At 40.3% G+C, this 17,714-nt stretch overlaps 1 protein-coding gene across 3 annotated transcripts in view; it reads left to right on the forward strand.

Moving 5' to 3' along the window:
* ntrk3b (neurotrophic tyrosine kinase, receptor, type 3b) overlaps nt 1-17,714 on the forward strand; it is a 225,691-nt gene that overhangs the window by 120,311 nt on the left and 87,666 nt on the right. Inside the window, exons 8-11 of one of the 3 annotated variants that reach the window (XM_085243837.1) lie at nt 2,477-2,776; nt 3,360-3,374; nt 6,020-6,063; nt 8,335-8,437. In XM_085243837.1, coding sequence (XP_085099963.1) covers nt 2,477-2,776; nt 3,360-3,374; nt 6,020-6,063; nt 8,335-8,437 — 462 coding nt within the window. The remainder of the gene's footprint in view (nt 1-2,476; nt 2,777-3,359; nt 3,375-6,019; nt 6,064-8,334; nt 8,438-17,714) is intronic. The other 2 variants (XM_085243919.1, XM_085244004.1) reach the window with 2 other exon arrangements.

The raw sequence follows: 17,714 nt of genomic DNA on the forward strand, positions 1-17,714 counted from the left end.
TTCACCACATGCTCTGATGGTAATTACATTTCCTCCCCTGTGCAGCCTATTGTCTCTGGAAATGTCATAAAATAGCTTAAACTGCTTCTCTGATTAGGGAGTAATCTGATTGACAGCGAAATTACCAGCCGTCAAGTGACATTCTCTGCATTCAAAGATGAGTTCCCTATTTTAGTGAAACCGTAATTAAACACAATGCAAATTCTGCAGGCACATTGTTCTTTTGCTGTGTGGAACAATAGCTGCTTTACAGCAGCGTGGACTCACATGTTTTCCTCCTTTAGTGCCGTAGCCAAAGTGTAGCTCTCTATTAAGAGTATGGCACTAATTTACACCTGTATTAGTAGCTCTGCTCCCTCATTAGCTGTACAGGTAGAGCAGGGCGTAATCTCTAATTAAGGATAATTAATGGGGAAATTATGTGATTGAATCCCTGCTGTGACTCTACATGTACAGGTGCTGCTTCTAACAGGTTAAACTTAATCGCAATGGGCTTTAGCCCCGGGGAATATGAAGCAATATCTGTCCCACGAAGCTGTTGCCTCCCCTGTCACCGCCAGCCACGATGTCGTATCTGTAGTTAGGCTGGAACATGGCATTTGAAATACACCACCAGTGTTACCACTAGATAACATTACAACTAGCCTTGTATTCAATGTTCTTGCTGATCAAACGCATGTAGTTATCAAAGCTTGTCATCTGTATGAGCACCACAAGGGCACCATGTAGTTATAGACTGCTATGTAGCACAGTAATGACTTATATTGTATTGACCGAGACTGAGCTGACAGCCGAGCTGAGGGGAAAATGGATCAGTCACTAACTGTCCATCAACAAGAAAATTTCTTTTTCTTCCTCTCTGTCTGTTTTTTTCTCTCTTTAGGCTGTATAGTTCTATAGACACCCTCACTCCTTCCTCCTCCCCCTCCTCTGTTTCTTTACTGTCATCTGTTCTCTTTTCTTGTTGCACTCAAAATCACAGCTCTGCACACGCCCCCACACCATCCCATTCGCACATACACAAGCCGTAGCCTTTAGTTCAGTTGAATGACTTCATTGTCACTATTGTCTGTCACCAAGGCAATTTTTTTTAAATGACGGCTTTCACACACCAATAAATAGTTTGTTCAAGTCTTTAAAGGGCGATCATTTGGATTGAAAACATGAGCTATCAGTGACAGAGCTGAAAGTGACAGTAACTTTTATTATCAGCTTATCTGGCAGGCATTTCAAATTAATTAGTCACAGTGTATTACTGCTAATAATTAAGCATGATTGCAGTGTTTACAATTACAGCTGTGTTACGCTCAAATGCGTTTTTAGCTCTTCCAAAATCATCACTGGATGGCCAACCATCACAGAGATGCAGACAAAGTATTACTACGTGGATATAGATAAGACTCAGTCTCTCTTGGAACGGATCCATAGTGTTGACCTCAGTGTTGCACATGAAAAATAGCAGAAATGATTGTGTAAGAAATAAGAAAGAGAGAAAAGTTTCAACCCATGCCTACTTTCTCACCTTCGCACAGCTGGCCAGTCAAGACATGAAGTGGGTGTGAAAGCCAGATTGACCGCCTTAGAAAGCTACAAGAATTGACGCTATTTCTGACACTAGGAGAGTGTCGGGGTAGGGAATTTCTGGAACATGTTGACAATCTGACAAGCAGCTCTCTTTTGCAATCACTTTCTTTGATCGCAGTGACAAACTGCTCACTCTCGGTTGTGAAACTGCAGGTGGAGACTCACTGGTGAGGCTGAATGACCGCGTTAAATCATACCTGCAACCCTGATCTAATTGAATAAATAGGTTTATCAATGATATCACGAACGCGTGTGCGTATGAGCGGTGGAGGTGACAGAGAGGCACTGCCAGGTAATACTGACTGCCAAATATTTCCTTTTAATTCTGTAGTAGCAAAATTCACTCATTACGTAGACAAATCAGTGGGTGAATTGTTTATGAAATGTATCTGATGATATTAAAGTGACAAAGTGCCTCTCAGCTTGGCGGCATTGTTGATTCAGAGGTGTGTTGCTGCATGTCAGGAAAGAGGAGCTCTGTGCTTGTTTAAGCAGAGGAAATTTTTCAGTTTATATCAAGCCCGAAGAGACCTTCTATATATTTCGTTCTTCACCCAATCCAATGTACTTCTGCAACATGCAGCACCCAGTAAAAGGCTCATTGCCACTCCCAGGAAAGAAACCTGCCTGTAAATGTCATTGTTCCCCAGAACAAGCCTGCGCTGTTTGGTATGCTGCTGTATTTTTTTACGGTTATTCAGAGAATTAGTACAGGTTTTCACCACCCCAAGGGCTGTGGAAATTTCTCAGCACATAGGGCTTGTATTATGTCAAACACCAAACAGGCAGACTGATGAGGATTTTAATAAGCAAATAACTTTTGATCTGCTCCTTCATGTGTGAATGTGTAGGTATGCGTTCATTGTTTCAAATGTCTCCTTTCCCACTGCAGTTCCTCCAGTCATCCTGAGTCTGGCTGCGCCTGAGCAGCGGCTTGATACCTGCATTGAATTCACGGTTCGGGGTTACCCCCAGCCCCAGCTGCGCTGGTTCCACAAACAGAAGGAAATTATTAAAAATGACTACATCCGGACTGAAATGGACTTCTACCAGGACTATCTCGAGGGCTGTCTGACCTTCCAGAACCCAACTCACATCAACAATGGCAACTATACCCTGGAGGCCAGCAACGCTCTGGGAACGGTCACCAAGACGGTGTATGGTCACTTCCTCGAGAACCCCGATGAGCCAGGTGAATGGATAACAACTTTTTATAGACATTTCATTCTAGGTGGCAAGTGATGTGCATTTGGCAGCACTGATAGTGAACGCATGGGAAAAAGGCCTTTATACAAATGATAGTAGCGCTCAGTGTTTGTGCATTGCCTTTCTTCATTCCTCTGCATTTAAATAAGAATCAAAGAGGAAAGAATAAAATGCTGCCAAGTAACTCTCTGATTCCCATAAGAGCTGGCTCGGCCCACTTTTTGGGAGTGAGCATCACTGTTGGATTGCTTTTCTTTTTTAACTACCTGTTGTATGACTCACAGGTTGCGTCGCTGTTGGAAATTCTGTCGGGAGCATTTACTTTTTATTAAAATCTTCCTTCACAGGGCACAGGTTGCACGGTTGATCCCTGCTGGTTTTACAGCCGCCAGGGTTCATCCACAGTTCAGTCAGGTAGATTGTTCACTTGCGGTTCGTGCTGAGTTCACAGGGAGGGGGCCTAAGCCCACAAAGACTGGCAAATTTCTCCTTATGGTCAATATTGCAAGGTTAATACCTTGTGTCAATTTATTGACATAGCGTGACTTTTTCTGTCTTCTCTTTTGCAGACCTGGTGGAAGAAGGTGAGTGTGTCTATTTTCAAATGTAAGCCTGTCAAATTTTTGTTCAGCTTTGTTTTTTTCCTGTTTGTTTGGTAAATGTGCGCACACACACACACTACTTGTGTTTGACGAGCACAACTGACTCGGTAACAGTGGAGAAATTTGTTCACTTTGTGCTGCTATTCAGTTTTCTGATTGTGTTGTTAATGTCAGATGGCATTATCATCTTCCTTATTTAAATCATGGATCCCAGACAAAAAAAATCCAATTTCATTTTACATGGTTAATGATCACTCTATACACTAAACAAATACGTTATTCTTTACATACCCATGTCTTATGTTACTGTTAGTTGGGTCTCTAAACCAGGACAGCTGTCTCTCAGTGGTTCATGCCATCAAATTTCAGCAGACACTTCTCTGCCTTTTTTTATTACAGGAAATTGGGAATGTAGGAGAAAAACCAAAGCTTCCTCTGAAATATCAAATTTCCAAACATTACATGCACTGTCATAGTGAGTTTTTCTGCTCATTGGGGCCAGATTTACCACTTTATCAGTAGGAAATGCTGCAAAACTTATGAAAACAGAGTTAAAAGTCCAAAATCTATACCCTCCTTCACATTTTTCAAAGCTGTCCAGTGGACCGGATTGGAGTCTCTACCAGGCTGATTCTGGCCCACAAGCCTTATGTTTGATAACCCTGTTCTAGACCTTTCCTCCCATAGTAGAAAACAGTTTGGGGCATGAAAACCAGAAAATAACAATAAAAACATTTGTAATAGGCACACTTCAGTAAGTAAAAAAAGGAGAGTCTTATAGATAATTCAGTTTTTAAAAAATAACCAGCAACAGTGTAAGCAGGTGAATTTCCAACCCTGTTAGCTGTTGATGTGCGATTGTTTGGGAAGCAGTGTAGTGTAAATGCAGTCATATTGCTGGAACAATGGTTTCGGCCCACTCTCGCTGCATCATAAATCTCCGATGTGCGATGTGCTGCCTGGCCTCAGGCTGTTGTGGCCGTCTCACTGTTAAACAAAGTGGGCTCGCCTGATCTCTGACCTTCATCAGCATCTTCTTCCATCTCCATATGAGGCCATTCTTTCTAATCAGGAATGTATTATAAAGCTGCAGCATGGCCAGAGATGGAGACGGATGGATGCTGACCCTGCGGCGAGCTGCATGAGGCAGGCGGCGACATCACGTTGCTATACATGCACACAGTCACGCAGCTTCTGGGAGTGAGGCAGGTGAGGGAGAGGTGTTTAGAGTGTGAAACATTATGGCAGCAGAGCGCGAGGGAGTTCAGCCATACAAGAGAGACTGACAGGCTGGCTGATACTAACAGTGATGAGGAGAGAGGAGGGCAGAGGGAGGAGAGGAGAGAGGGATGAAGGCTTGGAGGGAGATGGTAGTTAGGACACACACACTCGCACTTCAGTGTGTCTGAGCCAGTAGCAGCCAGTCTACCATGTGGCCATTAATTTGCCCACAATTACTCTCTGATGTCCTGGCTGGAAGCCTCAGACTAGAGCACAAGTTCATTTCATTTCATGGCTCTGTCTCATGACACTCTCTATGCCAAACTCTTGTGTGTATAGGTGCAACATCTAGTATTTAAACATGAAGAAACTAGTCCTGCTGACCGCGGATTTCTGCAGCGTGAGCTGAGTACAACAGAAAATTGACGTCCTGTGCAGCTATATAATTTTTGTGCCTTTTTCAGCTGATTTCATTTTACCTGATTTAATATTTGTCAGTCAATATTGTGTTACCTTCTTTTGATTTTTTTCTGCTTGTATAATTGTGTATAATTGCTAAGCAGCTTGTTGTAATTATTCTGTCTTTCGTATGTGCAAGCACGACCATGTCTTTGTTCAACTGTTCTAAAAACTCACAATGTCTTTTTGTTACTTTTTATGTGAGACTTGAGTCTGACTGGATGGCAAATTTCAGGCTTTGGTAGGAAACTTGTGACAGGTGTCAGATTTGAATATGCATTTGTTCCTCTACAGACTTTTAACTCAACACCACAAAATTTATATTAAAAAAAACCACACACACACTCTGGTCGCCGACATTGTCTCTAGCAATGTTTGATGGATCAAACAAGTGAAGGCGACACGCTTCATGCTTGTGTCAAAATGCTTCTAAAAGAAGGGCAAAGTCTGTTTATGTTTTGAGGCACAACATTTGTACACTATTTATTTCCAGCAGCTTATGTTAAACACACACACAAATGAGAAAACTGCAAATGGATATTTTCAGCTGGCAGTGAGACCCATCTGAAAACATTAATCACACCATTTGGCTTCATGGAGATACTGAAAATATGCTCTCAATTATATATACTAGAGAGCACATCAGGTCACCTAATTCGAGTCTGTTAGGCTGTGCTTTAACCCGTGTAAATGTTTCGCCTATTTAGTGTGATAACGGGTGCATAAACAGGTTCATGCAGTGGAATAACACCACTGCAGATTAGAAAAAAATGCTTATTCTTTTTTATCCGCTGTTTTGTACTTTTTTTCCCTGAGAATACACAGTATGAAGTGTAAAATCATTATACATATTTACTTTAAAAGGACTGTTGCAGTAAACTGCAGTCATTAGAGTGTTTTTTCCTACCACAGCCACTGATGTCTGCTTTTGTGCTTCTGTGTTGCAGTTACGCCGCCACATCCAAGACCACCAGAAGAAGATACATTTGGGGTGAGTTTTCTCCTTAATGATGTTGATGAAACAGCTGCTAAAGATGGGGCCCCTGGTCTCAGCAGAAAGCTGATGTGTGTTTCAACACAAGCATAAACTACTTTTTATTTGTCAAAGACCCCTTGCAGGGCTATTTGCTTGCCTTGACATGCAGCGCTGAGCTTCAAAGGCTACAACACAGCAAACAATGTTACAGTCAGAGTTATATGTTTGGACTTTAATGATGCTGATGATGGTATCCTGCAGTGGATGATGCTGTTTTGAAATGTTATTTAACGTGGGGGATTTTGTACAGTTTCTGAAACCAGTGCTGGTGAGTTATTCCACTGGATTTCAATAATGTGCTTTTAATAGACTTTTTTAATAGCACACATGTTGACATGTGCTAGCAGAAACTCCAATAACATCAATAATGGCTGCTGTTATTGAGGTGGAAAGTTTCCGGGACTTGTACATCCATGCTTCCCTGTCATATCCTAATGGAAGCGACACACTGTTAGCGGTAATTATGCCCGTGCTTTTCCTACAATGGCCAGCTCAAATATCTGTAATCAAAAAAACCCTGCAGTAACATCACTGCGTCTCTGCTGCTACATCTGCTTGCTGCCAAATTTGCCACTGATGGTGTTTTAGAATTTTTGCTTAGGGAAAATTAATAAAACTAGAAAAATATGTGGTCCCTAGCTTTAGTCCTAATGTTACAGTTATAGCTTTACTACAGAGGCTGTTAAAAAAACCACATACCATCCACAGAAATACCCTCTGATTTTTTTTTTTTGCTCTACTTGCTTAAGTTGCTCTTTCGTTAAATATAAATACAAGACAGAATTGCAATTCCTACAACTTTACAGCTATCAACAGTTTTGGTCACTGTAGATAGTTTCTTCTGTCATAACAACTACATGGGGGTGAAATTTGTTATAGCTCGCCCTTTCACATTTTAGTAATATTTTTTATTCAGATTATTGTCATTATTGTTCTTTTTAGTAATTTTCATTAAAGCTTGACGTTATGCATATTGATGATGAGACTACTTTGAGTGACAGGTGGGTGCCAACTAAGCCACTAGTTATAGGCAGCGCCTCCGCTAGTGTTTGTGGCGTTGCTCCCTTTACGAGTATTTGTATTGCATATTGTTGTCTGACAGACATAATGGCTTGGAACACAGTTAATTGTACTAAAAGCCCGTCTATGCTCCAGTTTTGATGAGTGAAATTACAGCATTCTCTTTGCATATTAATATGTACTAATTAGAATGTATCCGTGTGATGTACCCAGAAATACTATGGATGCACCAGGCTACCAAGCTTACCCATACTGGGCAATAGTTTATCATATCACTCTCACCTATGTGGTCACTTCTGGCCAAAGGGTTTCATAGCCAAACAGTGTTGCACACTGGCACACAGTTTCCGTACTTAAATTATCCAACAGTGTTCAGATAAATACATATTTATATGCAGTATAACATGAGTTTCATTTTGGTTCTGTGTCAGTGTCGCTATATACCTTTTGTCTACCTAATAACATTATATTGGATTCAACACAACTCTTTGTGGGATTATTTTGACTACAGATAACAGTGTTGGGCTACCTCAATATTGAAATTGCCATACAAAAACTACAGTATCTGTATGTGCATTTTAATTAACAAATTATTAAGTTTCAAAAATTCTAGTTCTGTTTAAAATGGCATAATATGAATAAACATGGATTAATTGACCTTGAGTTAAATTGCTTAACCAGACTGTAAACTGTAACTGAGTAATGTCAGATTTTCACTGTAAAATACAAAATGCAATCATCAAACAATTACTTTTTAAAAAAAAATGAAAGATCCAGAGCAGCAAAAATCAAATATTGTGTGTGGTTCTCATCATCACCTGTAGGTGACGATAAACCCATAAAAAGAAGTTGTGTGCTGCATTTTTAAACATCCTGGTTTATTCAGTTTAAATCAAAAATAACAGGTTTTGATGAGGAGGATAAGCAGGATTTTCCAGAGCAGCAGCAGTCACTTAGAGTCACATCATACAGTAAGTCTGGCTGTAGATGAGAATCGTATTTAAATTACATTCTGTCAACCAGAACACATCACAAACAGGACAGATTTTAACTTTCTTCCACACTGGTGTAATCTACAAGAAAGCAGTTGTCAAAATCTAGTCCCTTAAACTCTGCTTAAGGTGATCAGAAATTTGGAAGGGATTATGATGTGAACACATTCCTCTGATGGCTGCGTGAATCTGACACAGCATCTCATTTCTGCAGGTTTCCATTGCTGTGGGTTTGGCGGGCTTTGCTTGCGTCCTCCTCCTAGTCCTTTTTGTTCTCATCAACAAATACGGCCGGCGCTCCAAATTCGGTATGAAAGGTAAGTCTACACAGATAGTGAGACAAGCAGATCGTCAGGCAGACAGTTAGCTTTGTTTTTCGCCTTTCTGGCAGTTGCATCATTGTGCAGAATCCATTCCTCCAGCTAATCTTCTCTTCAGTATGTTTGTTCGCTAGAAAATGTACATGTGCGGCTACTGTAGAAGTCCTACTTTTTACTGCATGTTTACTGAACCACTGCTGCTCTTTAGTCATATCCTCAAGAGAACTCAATTAGAATAATAATGCTTTTTTGTCCCTTTGGAATCGGATATAAATTGTCTTTGTGACTGTTTTGTGTTGCTGTATGCAACATGTAACTGGGTGCTATCCATAAATGTCTGTGCATAAAGACAAATCAATATCTGTGCTAGAGGAGAGTACACTTGCCATCGTGATACTGTGCATAGGCCTTATACAAATAGGTGAAAAATTAAAAAACAAAAACAAACATGAATCGTCTTAATAAAGTGCTGCCAGAACAGCTTCAGTGCTTCTCCTGATTGAGCCTTCAGGACTATACTGGAGGGACTGAACATAATTCTTCTGAAAGGATATCCTCTCATTTGGTGTTTTGATGACAGTAGAGGAGAGAGCCGTCTAACACATGGTCCAGAATCTCCCACAGGAGTTCAGCTGGGTTGAGGTCTCGTGACAGGGAATGCTGTAGCGTATGAGTCACATCATTTTCATCAACAGCATTGTCATCCTGGAAAAGACCTCTCCCATTAGAATAGAAATGTTTCATCACCCTGAACAACTTTGTAATGACCCTTCCTTCTAACAAGACAAGTGGGCCCAGGGCATGCAACCAAAATGCCCCCATGGAAACCACCACAGGGCTCAAGCATTTGAGTTTTTCCCATAATTTGAGACCCGTCTGTATATTCGCTGCATGCTATGTAGGGCGATCACAGAAGGGATCATGAATTAATTAATGGACTTGGGGCTGTCGATCATGATGAGGAATTCAATAGGATTAATGTGGCTTTTGTGCATGCTGAGCTTTCACTTTGGTTCAGCTCCAGGTTTGCTTATCTCTTCAGCGTTGGCGTCGTAGAAGAGGAAAAAGGCGCCTTAGTGATGATCTAGGCGTATAGAGCAGTTCGGAGAGGAGAGGAGGGGGCGGCAGTGGCTCAGGTCCCGCTGGTCCAGGTTCAAGCGTTGACATGCCCAGGAGCCAACCACATCTCCTGACCAGTTTATGGGCTGAGCATTTGCATGTGTTTGGTGGTTTGTGGTGGGTTGTTTTTGTGGATGACTCAGAACAGACACAATTCCTGAGTCACTTTATGACAAGGTGTGCAGATTCTATATCCAGATTTTTTTCGTTTCTGTCAGCTTCTAGCACTTGTCCCTTTTCCTTCTTTAATCCAAATATTTTCTAATTGCATACAATCATGACCCGCACCTCAGACCATGCATGTTCTTCATATGCACTGTAAGTACAGTGTATAGTGTAAGTAGCATTAGCTACTTCCACCTTTTAATTAAGCACTTTACAGGATTAGAGTTCGTTACCTACCTCGGTAAAGAACTCTCTGCTGCAATTATTTGGAGGATGCCAATTATTGCACTGGCCTAAAGCTGGCTCTAATCAAGGATGAGTCTCAGAGTTAATGAGGCTTTATAGACATGTTTGTAATGTCATAGGGACTTTTTATTTTTATTTCTAGCTTTCCTAACAAATAGGTTTATGGAATAAAAGCAAAAGCAATAGTTTTTTTTATGCAGTATGACAGCAGTTGGACCTTCTGCATTTGTCTATACGAGATAAGATTTCATTGACGCTACAGCTGCTTGTTAAAGAAGCTTCTGCTTTACTATAACTTTCTCATGTCTTTATTCAGTAGGTGGAAATGTATTTTACACCCAGCAGACCTGTGTGATATTTATTTACGCCCCCAAGTATGAGTTGCTATTGTCATTTTTTATTTGATTCACAACTTAATATATGCAGCATCAGAAAATCAATATAAATCTGAGTGGAGAACTCACTGCCAGAGATCTGGTTTCCAATGTTACCTTTATTTTATACCTACTATCTATTGAAAGGAGAGGCAGTGCTTCATGTTGTTGTCAACACTTAGAGGTTAGTGTGTCTCGATGCTCAACTCTTTGCAAAAGGTTGCTCAAATTCAGTTTTAGTCCTTTCCAAGGAGAAGCGGAAAGGTAATTCTTGATGGGAAGGTACAACTTCAGCTCAGGGGTTGTTTTTTTTTTCTTTAAATCACTAAGTGCCATGCAGTTCTCCATCAACACTTACTGCTTCATGCCTTATGTTAAGATTCCCCGCTTTGCTCCAAGACACATTTCTCAACAATTTCTGTTCAGACACTTGAAAAGCATTTCTCATAGATTTTTCTCTTGTCAGAATGTTTCCTAGAGTAATTTAAGTTTAGCTGCCTCATTCAAGATAACAAATAGTTTTATAAATGACTGTAATAGTGAGGGGAAAATGAGCACTTTGAAGCTTGAGCAAATCACCAAGTTGAACCATTAGCATTGCTGAAATATACTAGTCTCTTGCATAAATGTCAGCACCATGTAAGGATGTGTAGATGTCAGTTCCTGTACCTGGTACTGTGCTGTACCGTGCTCATTTGTTTGTTCTTATATTTACTTTCGTTTCACTTTAAAACATTAACTGGCTACCTGGTGGGGCAGGTAGGTGGACAAGGCGCAGTATTGTGGAAATATGTGTATGTGTATTTATGTAAGATATCTGAAAACACAGCAGGCGTGCAATGAAACAGTAGTTACCAGCTTTGCAGCCAATACTGCAGAGATAAGAGAAAATGTCTAGAGACAACCCAGTGCTGCTTTTCCACAGTGCCATTTGTAGATGATTCAGGATTCTGTTGCCTTGTCAGCATATTGGAGCCATAATGGAGATTCCCAGTCATCAACACATCACAGAAAGAGGACTAACAAAGCTGTAAAACTGACAAAAGCTCATAAACATTACAAGTGACATAGCAATGCCAGCCAAGTCTCTCTTATCAGCTTAGCTATGCAGTGTATTGATGAGGACTTCAGGGTTCAGCAGGTGAGTTTGATGATGTGCTTCAGCACCAAAAACATTCAAGGTCATGAGTGTGAATGCAATAGCAAAATTGTGCATATTTATTTTGCTACAGTCAGGAAGTGAGGAAAAACCGATGAAATATCTGTGGAAAAAAAGCTTTTGATAAAATAGCAGTGCAGCGCAACAGAGAAAAAAGCTTTTTGCCACCTGCATTTTTTTCCACAGTTAATTTGAGCATTCACTATAACTCCAACATATATATACGCAACGTTGATGTAGTTCAGTGGAAATAAGAGATACTACTATACTGTACGACTTAAAGATAGGTGATGTCAGTGTGGACTCTTTCAAGACGTCATGCTGCTTTGTAATAAAGCCCCTGATGTGACCACATTGTGTGTATTTTCCCCTCCCACACTTGTTCTGAAGAATCAGCTGGAAGGCTTGAAGAAGTCATTACCTTTGGATGGAGCCATAATGGATTTTAGCTCCACTAAATCACTGTGGCTCTTTTGGTAGTTGGAGTTTGATCACTGACCGTTTCTGGGCATCCAATAAAAAAGTTTATTTTTTTCCTTTTTATTTGTTTTGTGTGTGTGTGTGTGTGTGTGTGTGTGTGTGTGTGTGTGTGTGTGTGTGTGTGTGTGTGTGTGTGTGTGTGTGTGTGTGTGAGAACTGCAGTCAGTTGATTTGCTGGTATGTCAAGGTTTAACGCCAGATCAGTCCCCTGGCTGCCCTGCATTTACAGCTCTGACTGATACACAGCTGTTTGGTTTATGTGGTTGTAATCGTGGTTATATGAAAGATACTTTACACACGTGTGTGTGTGTGTGTGTGTGTGTGTGTGTGTGCGTGCGTGCATATCTACTCATACTGTAGATAACCTGTTGCTTTAATCAATATGTTGTCAACTCACCTCCCAGCTAAAACATCTTGCAGCCTAAGCATCAGCCTCATCTTTCAAATTGTGACTCACACCAGTGGGCTTTGAAGTGTCTTTCACGCAGATTTTTGTCAGCAGGGAATCAATAATGCTTCTTTAGAAAAAGACACTCAGCATGTCAGTAATAAGTATTGAGCTCCCCTGTCATCTTTTCTTATGTTCTGGGGGGAATTACCCCACCCCTGCTGCTGGAAATGCAGCCAATATACAACAAAATGTATATCATTTTGTCACCTTCCCAGTCTTTTCAATAAAACCTTGTGAGTCGTAAAGGAGGAATGCAGTAGACTGGCCCTGTTAAACTGGCTGCAGAACCATGAAACTTTGCAAATTAAACTCAAGTAAAAATATTTTTGCATCTAACATTGATCCCAGTAGTTAAACCTGGGTTGGGGATTCGTTAACAAGGTTAAAAATTCTAAAAATCCATTATTGTGAATAGCCTTCATATGCTCCTTCTTGTGTTCTCACTCAAATTTTTTGTCGTCATTACAACATATCCAGTTTTGAATTTTCTAAATCAAGTAGATTCAAGCCAATTCCGAGGGTCCCGGCGGACTTTGGGAATCGATGCCTCATTCTGCTGCACATATCCGAGCTCATCCACAATAGCTGCTGGCAGTTGCTATGTGTTTACACAATGAGAAAATGATACAGGCACTATTTCTGGCCGCATTTCACTACAGAGTTTTGATTGGAAATATACAGTGAAGGAACAAACATGTCAGGGGAAAGTGACAAATGATGAGTGAGGTGTTTATACATCAGCACTGCAGAGACTGTTTCATAATAAACTATGAGAAACTTGTTCAGTCTGCTATTTTTAGTTTATCACCTACAGTGCACTCACATAGCTTTATATACACCTTTTTGTTATTTGTCATATCGACAGAACAAAGTGATTTTCGTTTTGTTTACCACTCACAACCATCTTGTTTTCCTGTTTCACCTTACAGGTTCAAAATTTCTACTACAACACAGTCACTTTATGCTTTTATTTAGTTTTTATTGTACAGTAACTTTTATTTTTAGCAATTAGGTCCATTTGATGTTAGGCATCTCTGTCGCGCTGACCTAGTAGGTGTGGCTGTTATTCCTCTTTTCCTCCTCCTGCCCTCTACCTGTTCGGTGCTGCTGCTTACCCATGGCCGCTGATTAGACCTTGGGTGCAATCAACAACTAAGCACGGCCTGGTGTGCGCCGCCCTGCCAGGTGAGCCACATTAGAGCAATCAAGGGTGGGCGTGCCGAGTAAACCTTTAAATGCATGCAGCAGTCATTTGACCCGGGTGCAACATACTGAGAGGACGGCAAACAAAGCACTTTTCCACTGTGAGGAAGACTTTGAACAAGACAGGCTATCGGTAAGCTCTTGAGTTCACATTTTGCTTTTGCAGATGTATCTGGGACTATGGAAGCTCAGTTGTGCAAATGTTTTACGCTTAGGGAAATAGTTGCTGCATTTAAGTTTAATTATATTGACAAAAATGAATGTTTAAGTTTGAATAAATTGTTTGTGCAGTTAGTGTTCCCACATATTTATGTTAATTAATATTAAAAATAGTTACCCCAAATCCTTGGGTGGATCGTAAAACTAGTGAATAAATGTTTGGTTTTGATTTAAAGAAAATAATTCTTTGTAAAGAAAATCCTTAGTTAAAGTCTATTAAAATGTTTGTGAACTCTAAAATGTATACTTTAAAATACAATTGTTTATAAAAAAGTGTTAATGCAAAGAAGACACATTTTGTATATTTAAGAACCACAGTTAAATTAACACAGTTAACCATATGGTAAATGGCTTTACTGAAGTGTATTTTGTTATTTCATCTGTCTTCTGTGTAATGCATGTAATTTATCTGAATGGTTAATGGAATGTTCTTTATTTTTGTGTTGAAAGGTTTTTTACCTGCTGCTACCTACCAGCTATCAAACTAGTTGGTCTAAATAAAGTTGAGTGAAATTCAAAGTCTGGTCTTTTTCAAGTGTGGACACCTCACAGTCAGAGGAACACTTGACAATCTCAATTTAACACTTAACATACTAGAGCATATAGTATATTTAAATTTTAGGAAAAGCTTCATTATTATTATTATTATTGTAATTTAATTGAAACATGTAGACTTCAGTTATTCTATATTGATTATACATAAATTATATCCAAGATATAAATAGAGTCTGAAGGAAGAGTGAAGAGATGCACAATCCAAGGTGCTTAAGGTCCAGTCTGAAGTTTCTGTAGTCTGTGACAATTTGAGGTGCCATCTGCTGGTGGTGTTGGTGGTGGGTCCGCTGTGTTTTATCAAGCCCAGAGTCAACAGAGCTATCTCACAGGAGAGGCAGGTTTGGATGCTTCATGCAGATTTACTTTTCCAACAGGACTTAGCACCTGCCCACCGCGCCTAAACTACTACCTAATGGTTTGCTCACTATATCATTACTGTGCATGACTAGCCAGGCAACTTGTCTGGCCTTAACCCTACAGAGAATCTATGGGCTATTGTCAAAGCGAAGATGAGACACACCTGATCCAAAACACCACTGTGAACACAACCTGGGCTTCAACACCTCAGGAGTATCAGAATGTGATTGCCTTCGTGTCACAAAACTGATGCAGTAACTGCCAGTAAAGAAGCCCCAATCAAGTATTAACTATGTGAAATGAATACTTTTAAGAAGCTAGAGTTTCTATGCTGCAAATCCTTTTTGAAATATCCTAATCAGAGATACTGAACTTTACATTTTTATTAGCTATAATCCAAAGCAAAAATATTTGCCTTTATAGTTGAGGAATAGATTTATCTGAAAGTTTACCTTTTGAATAAAAAAAATACAATATTCAGATTCTTTACTGGTATATTGCACATTTAGTAAAAAGCAAAGAAGTTTGAGAAACACAGCAGCTTTAAAGCACTATAGGTACACATCAACACCCTGGTTAAGAAAGCCCGTCAGCGTCTCTTCTTCCTCAGACTTAGAGACTTCCATCTGCCACTGAAGGTGCTCAAGAACTTCTACTCCTGCACCATCGAGAGCGTCCTGACGTCAAACATCTGCACCTGGTTTGGGAACAGCACCAAGCAGGACAGACGAGATCTGCAAAGGGTGGTGCGCTCGGCAGAACGCATCATTCAATCAGAGCTCCCTGACCTGCTGTCCATCTACACCAAGCGGTGCAAGTCCAAAGCTAGGAAGATTATGATGGACCTCTCCCATCCCAACAATGGACTCTTCTCACTGTTGAGGTCTGGGAAGCGCTTCCGCTCCCTTAAGGCCAAAACAGAGAGAATGAGGAGCTTCTTCCCCCAGGCTATTCGGGCCCTGAACCAGGTGTAGGACTGGACTCTCCCAAACACGTCACTATAAGACTGGACTCTCACACACGTCACCACACGCACCACCACACATTTCCTATAATCCTATAATTCCTAAAATTTATAATCCTTATCTTTATAATCTCTTCTGCTATTTGCACATTCTTTACTGTAAATTCCTAAGTTAATTTGTAAATTTTTGTAGTAAATTGTAAATATTGTAAAACTTTTCTTCTGTCATTTAATGGTCGGGCATTGTACAGCTACAAGCATTACACCCCCATGTCATACTGTGTATGGTTGTGTGTGTGTGACAAATAAAATTTGAATTTGAATTTGAATTTGAAAGGTACGTGCACCAGTACTAGTTTATGTTGCTGAACTTGTAGACTTTTCTCTGTCCATAATTCAACAAAGTAACCTTGAAGCCATGAATTCACACTGCTCTGGCCCCTTGTCGTGGTCATCAGAAACATTGAGAAGTTGATTTTGGCTTTTGCAAATTCTATGTAAATAACCTTTGGTTTGCACTGGACCTGGTTTGACGCCCAGAGTTGCAGCGTATTGGCAGCACCATCTTAGATTGAAGTGATCAGGAGCAACTTCGGTTTCCGTTTCTTGGCTAAGTGCATTTCAGCACATAGTGAGGCTGGAGCTTGAACAGGGATTGAACATCCTGCAATTAGTGGACAGCTAGATCTATTACTCGAGCCATGATTGCCTTCACATAGGTGTGGCATAAATGGCGCTAACAAGGAAGGTAAATTAAATTTACTATACAGTGACAGCATCCTGTTAGGGTCTTATTAATGTAACTCCCTAACCACAAACACAGTGGAGCTACGTGTGTGGGGAAGGTCACTGTCTATTCCTTTCACAGAAGCTGCAAAGGTTCAAGACAGAGGCTCAGGAGAGCAGCAGGCAAGCTAACCATCAATCATGGCTGTCAATCATTGCAATCATCAACCACTTGCTTCAGCCTCCAGCTATGGAAGATGCCACTTGGTATAGATACTAAAACGAGACTTGAATATGTAACTATAGTTGTGTGAATTGTGACTGTCAGATGTTATGTCGAGACATCAAAATGATCAGTGGTGTGGGTGGTCAGGGATGGGATGTTGCTGATGTTGGCTGTCAGGAAATGTTTTTTCTGAATCTGTGAAGCATGCATATTCTAAAAAAATCATGGTGTTAATTTGACCTCCACAAACTGGATGAATTCCAGGTCACACCATACATCAGCATGACTGACCTGCCAATTCATTCCCCCGCTGGCATGCTGTCATGCTGAGCTTAATGTTTCAGTTTGCACACATTACTTTACTCTGCTGCTCTTCTTTCTGTTTTAAGGAGCGTGTTAACTCCTTCCTTTCTCTCTTACACCCACACTTTATCGTGATGACAACGTATGTTCCTGGCAACTAATTTGCTAGTTGCTTAAACAAGAGAAAAAATGAGACTAGTCGACTTGTCTAAAGGACAAAAAACCCTCCGAAATCTTTTAAAACTGAGACTTTAAATAGATGAAATTAAACATAAAATGCAATCAAATTAATATTTGTGTGTATTTTATGAACTATATAAAACCGTCAGTAATGTTTTAAATGATGCAAGACTGTGCTGCACTTTCCACTGTTTGTAATGTTGCAAATGCACACGGTGTCAGATTAGTTTGCAGAGTTTTCCTAACATTAGCAACAGCTCCAGAGAACATGTATGCGGTTGTATATTAATATAAGAAGAATAATGCATTCAGAACATTTCTGGCACCAACTAGCAAAGGCAGCAGCATGTGACCGTTTAGTCGACTAGTCATGCATATTCCTAACGACAACTGGACTGAAGACTTCATGTGTATATTTAATTTTAGCCTATTTTACAAATGCATTTATCAGTGATTTACGGTCATGCTGCTGATGTTATGAAAGCGTCCAGTGCTTGGGCACAGTTAGTGATCACACCAGATGCTAGTTATCCTCAAATTCTCAGCC

This window comes from Mchenga conophoros, linkage group LG1 (assembly GCF_057382185.1).
Source record: "Mchenga conophoros isolate Kocher_MC1m ecotype Shallow Benthic linkage group LG1, M_conophoros_male_GT1.1, whole genome shotgun sequence".
In the NCBI taxonomy this organism is placed as follows: domain Eukaryota; kingdom Metazoa; phylum Chordata; class Actinopteri; order Cichliformes; family Cichlidae; genus Mchenga; species Mchenga conophoros.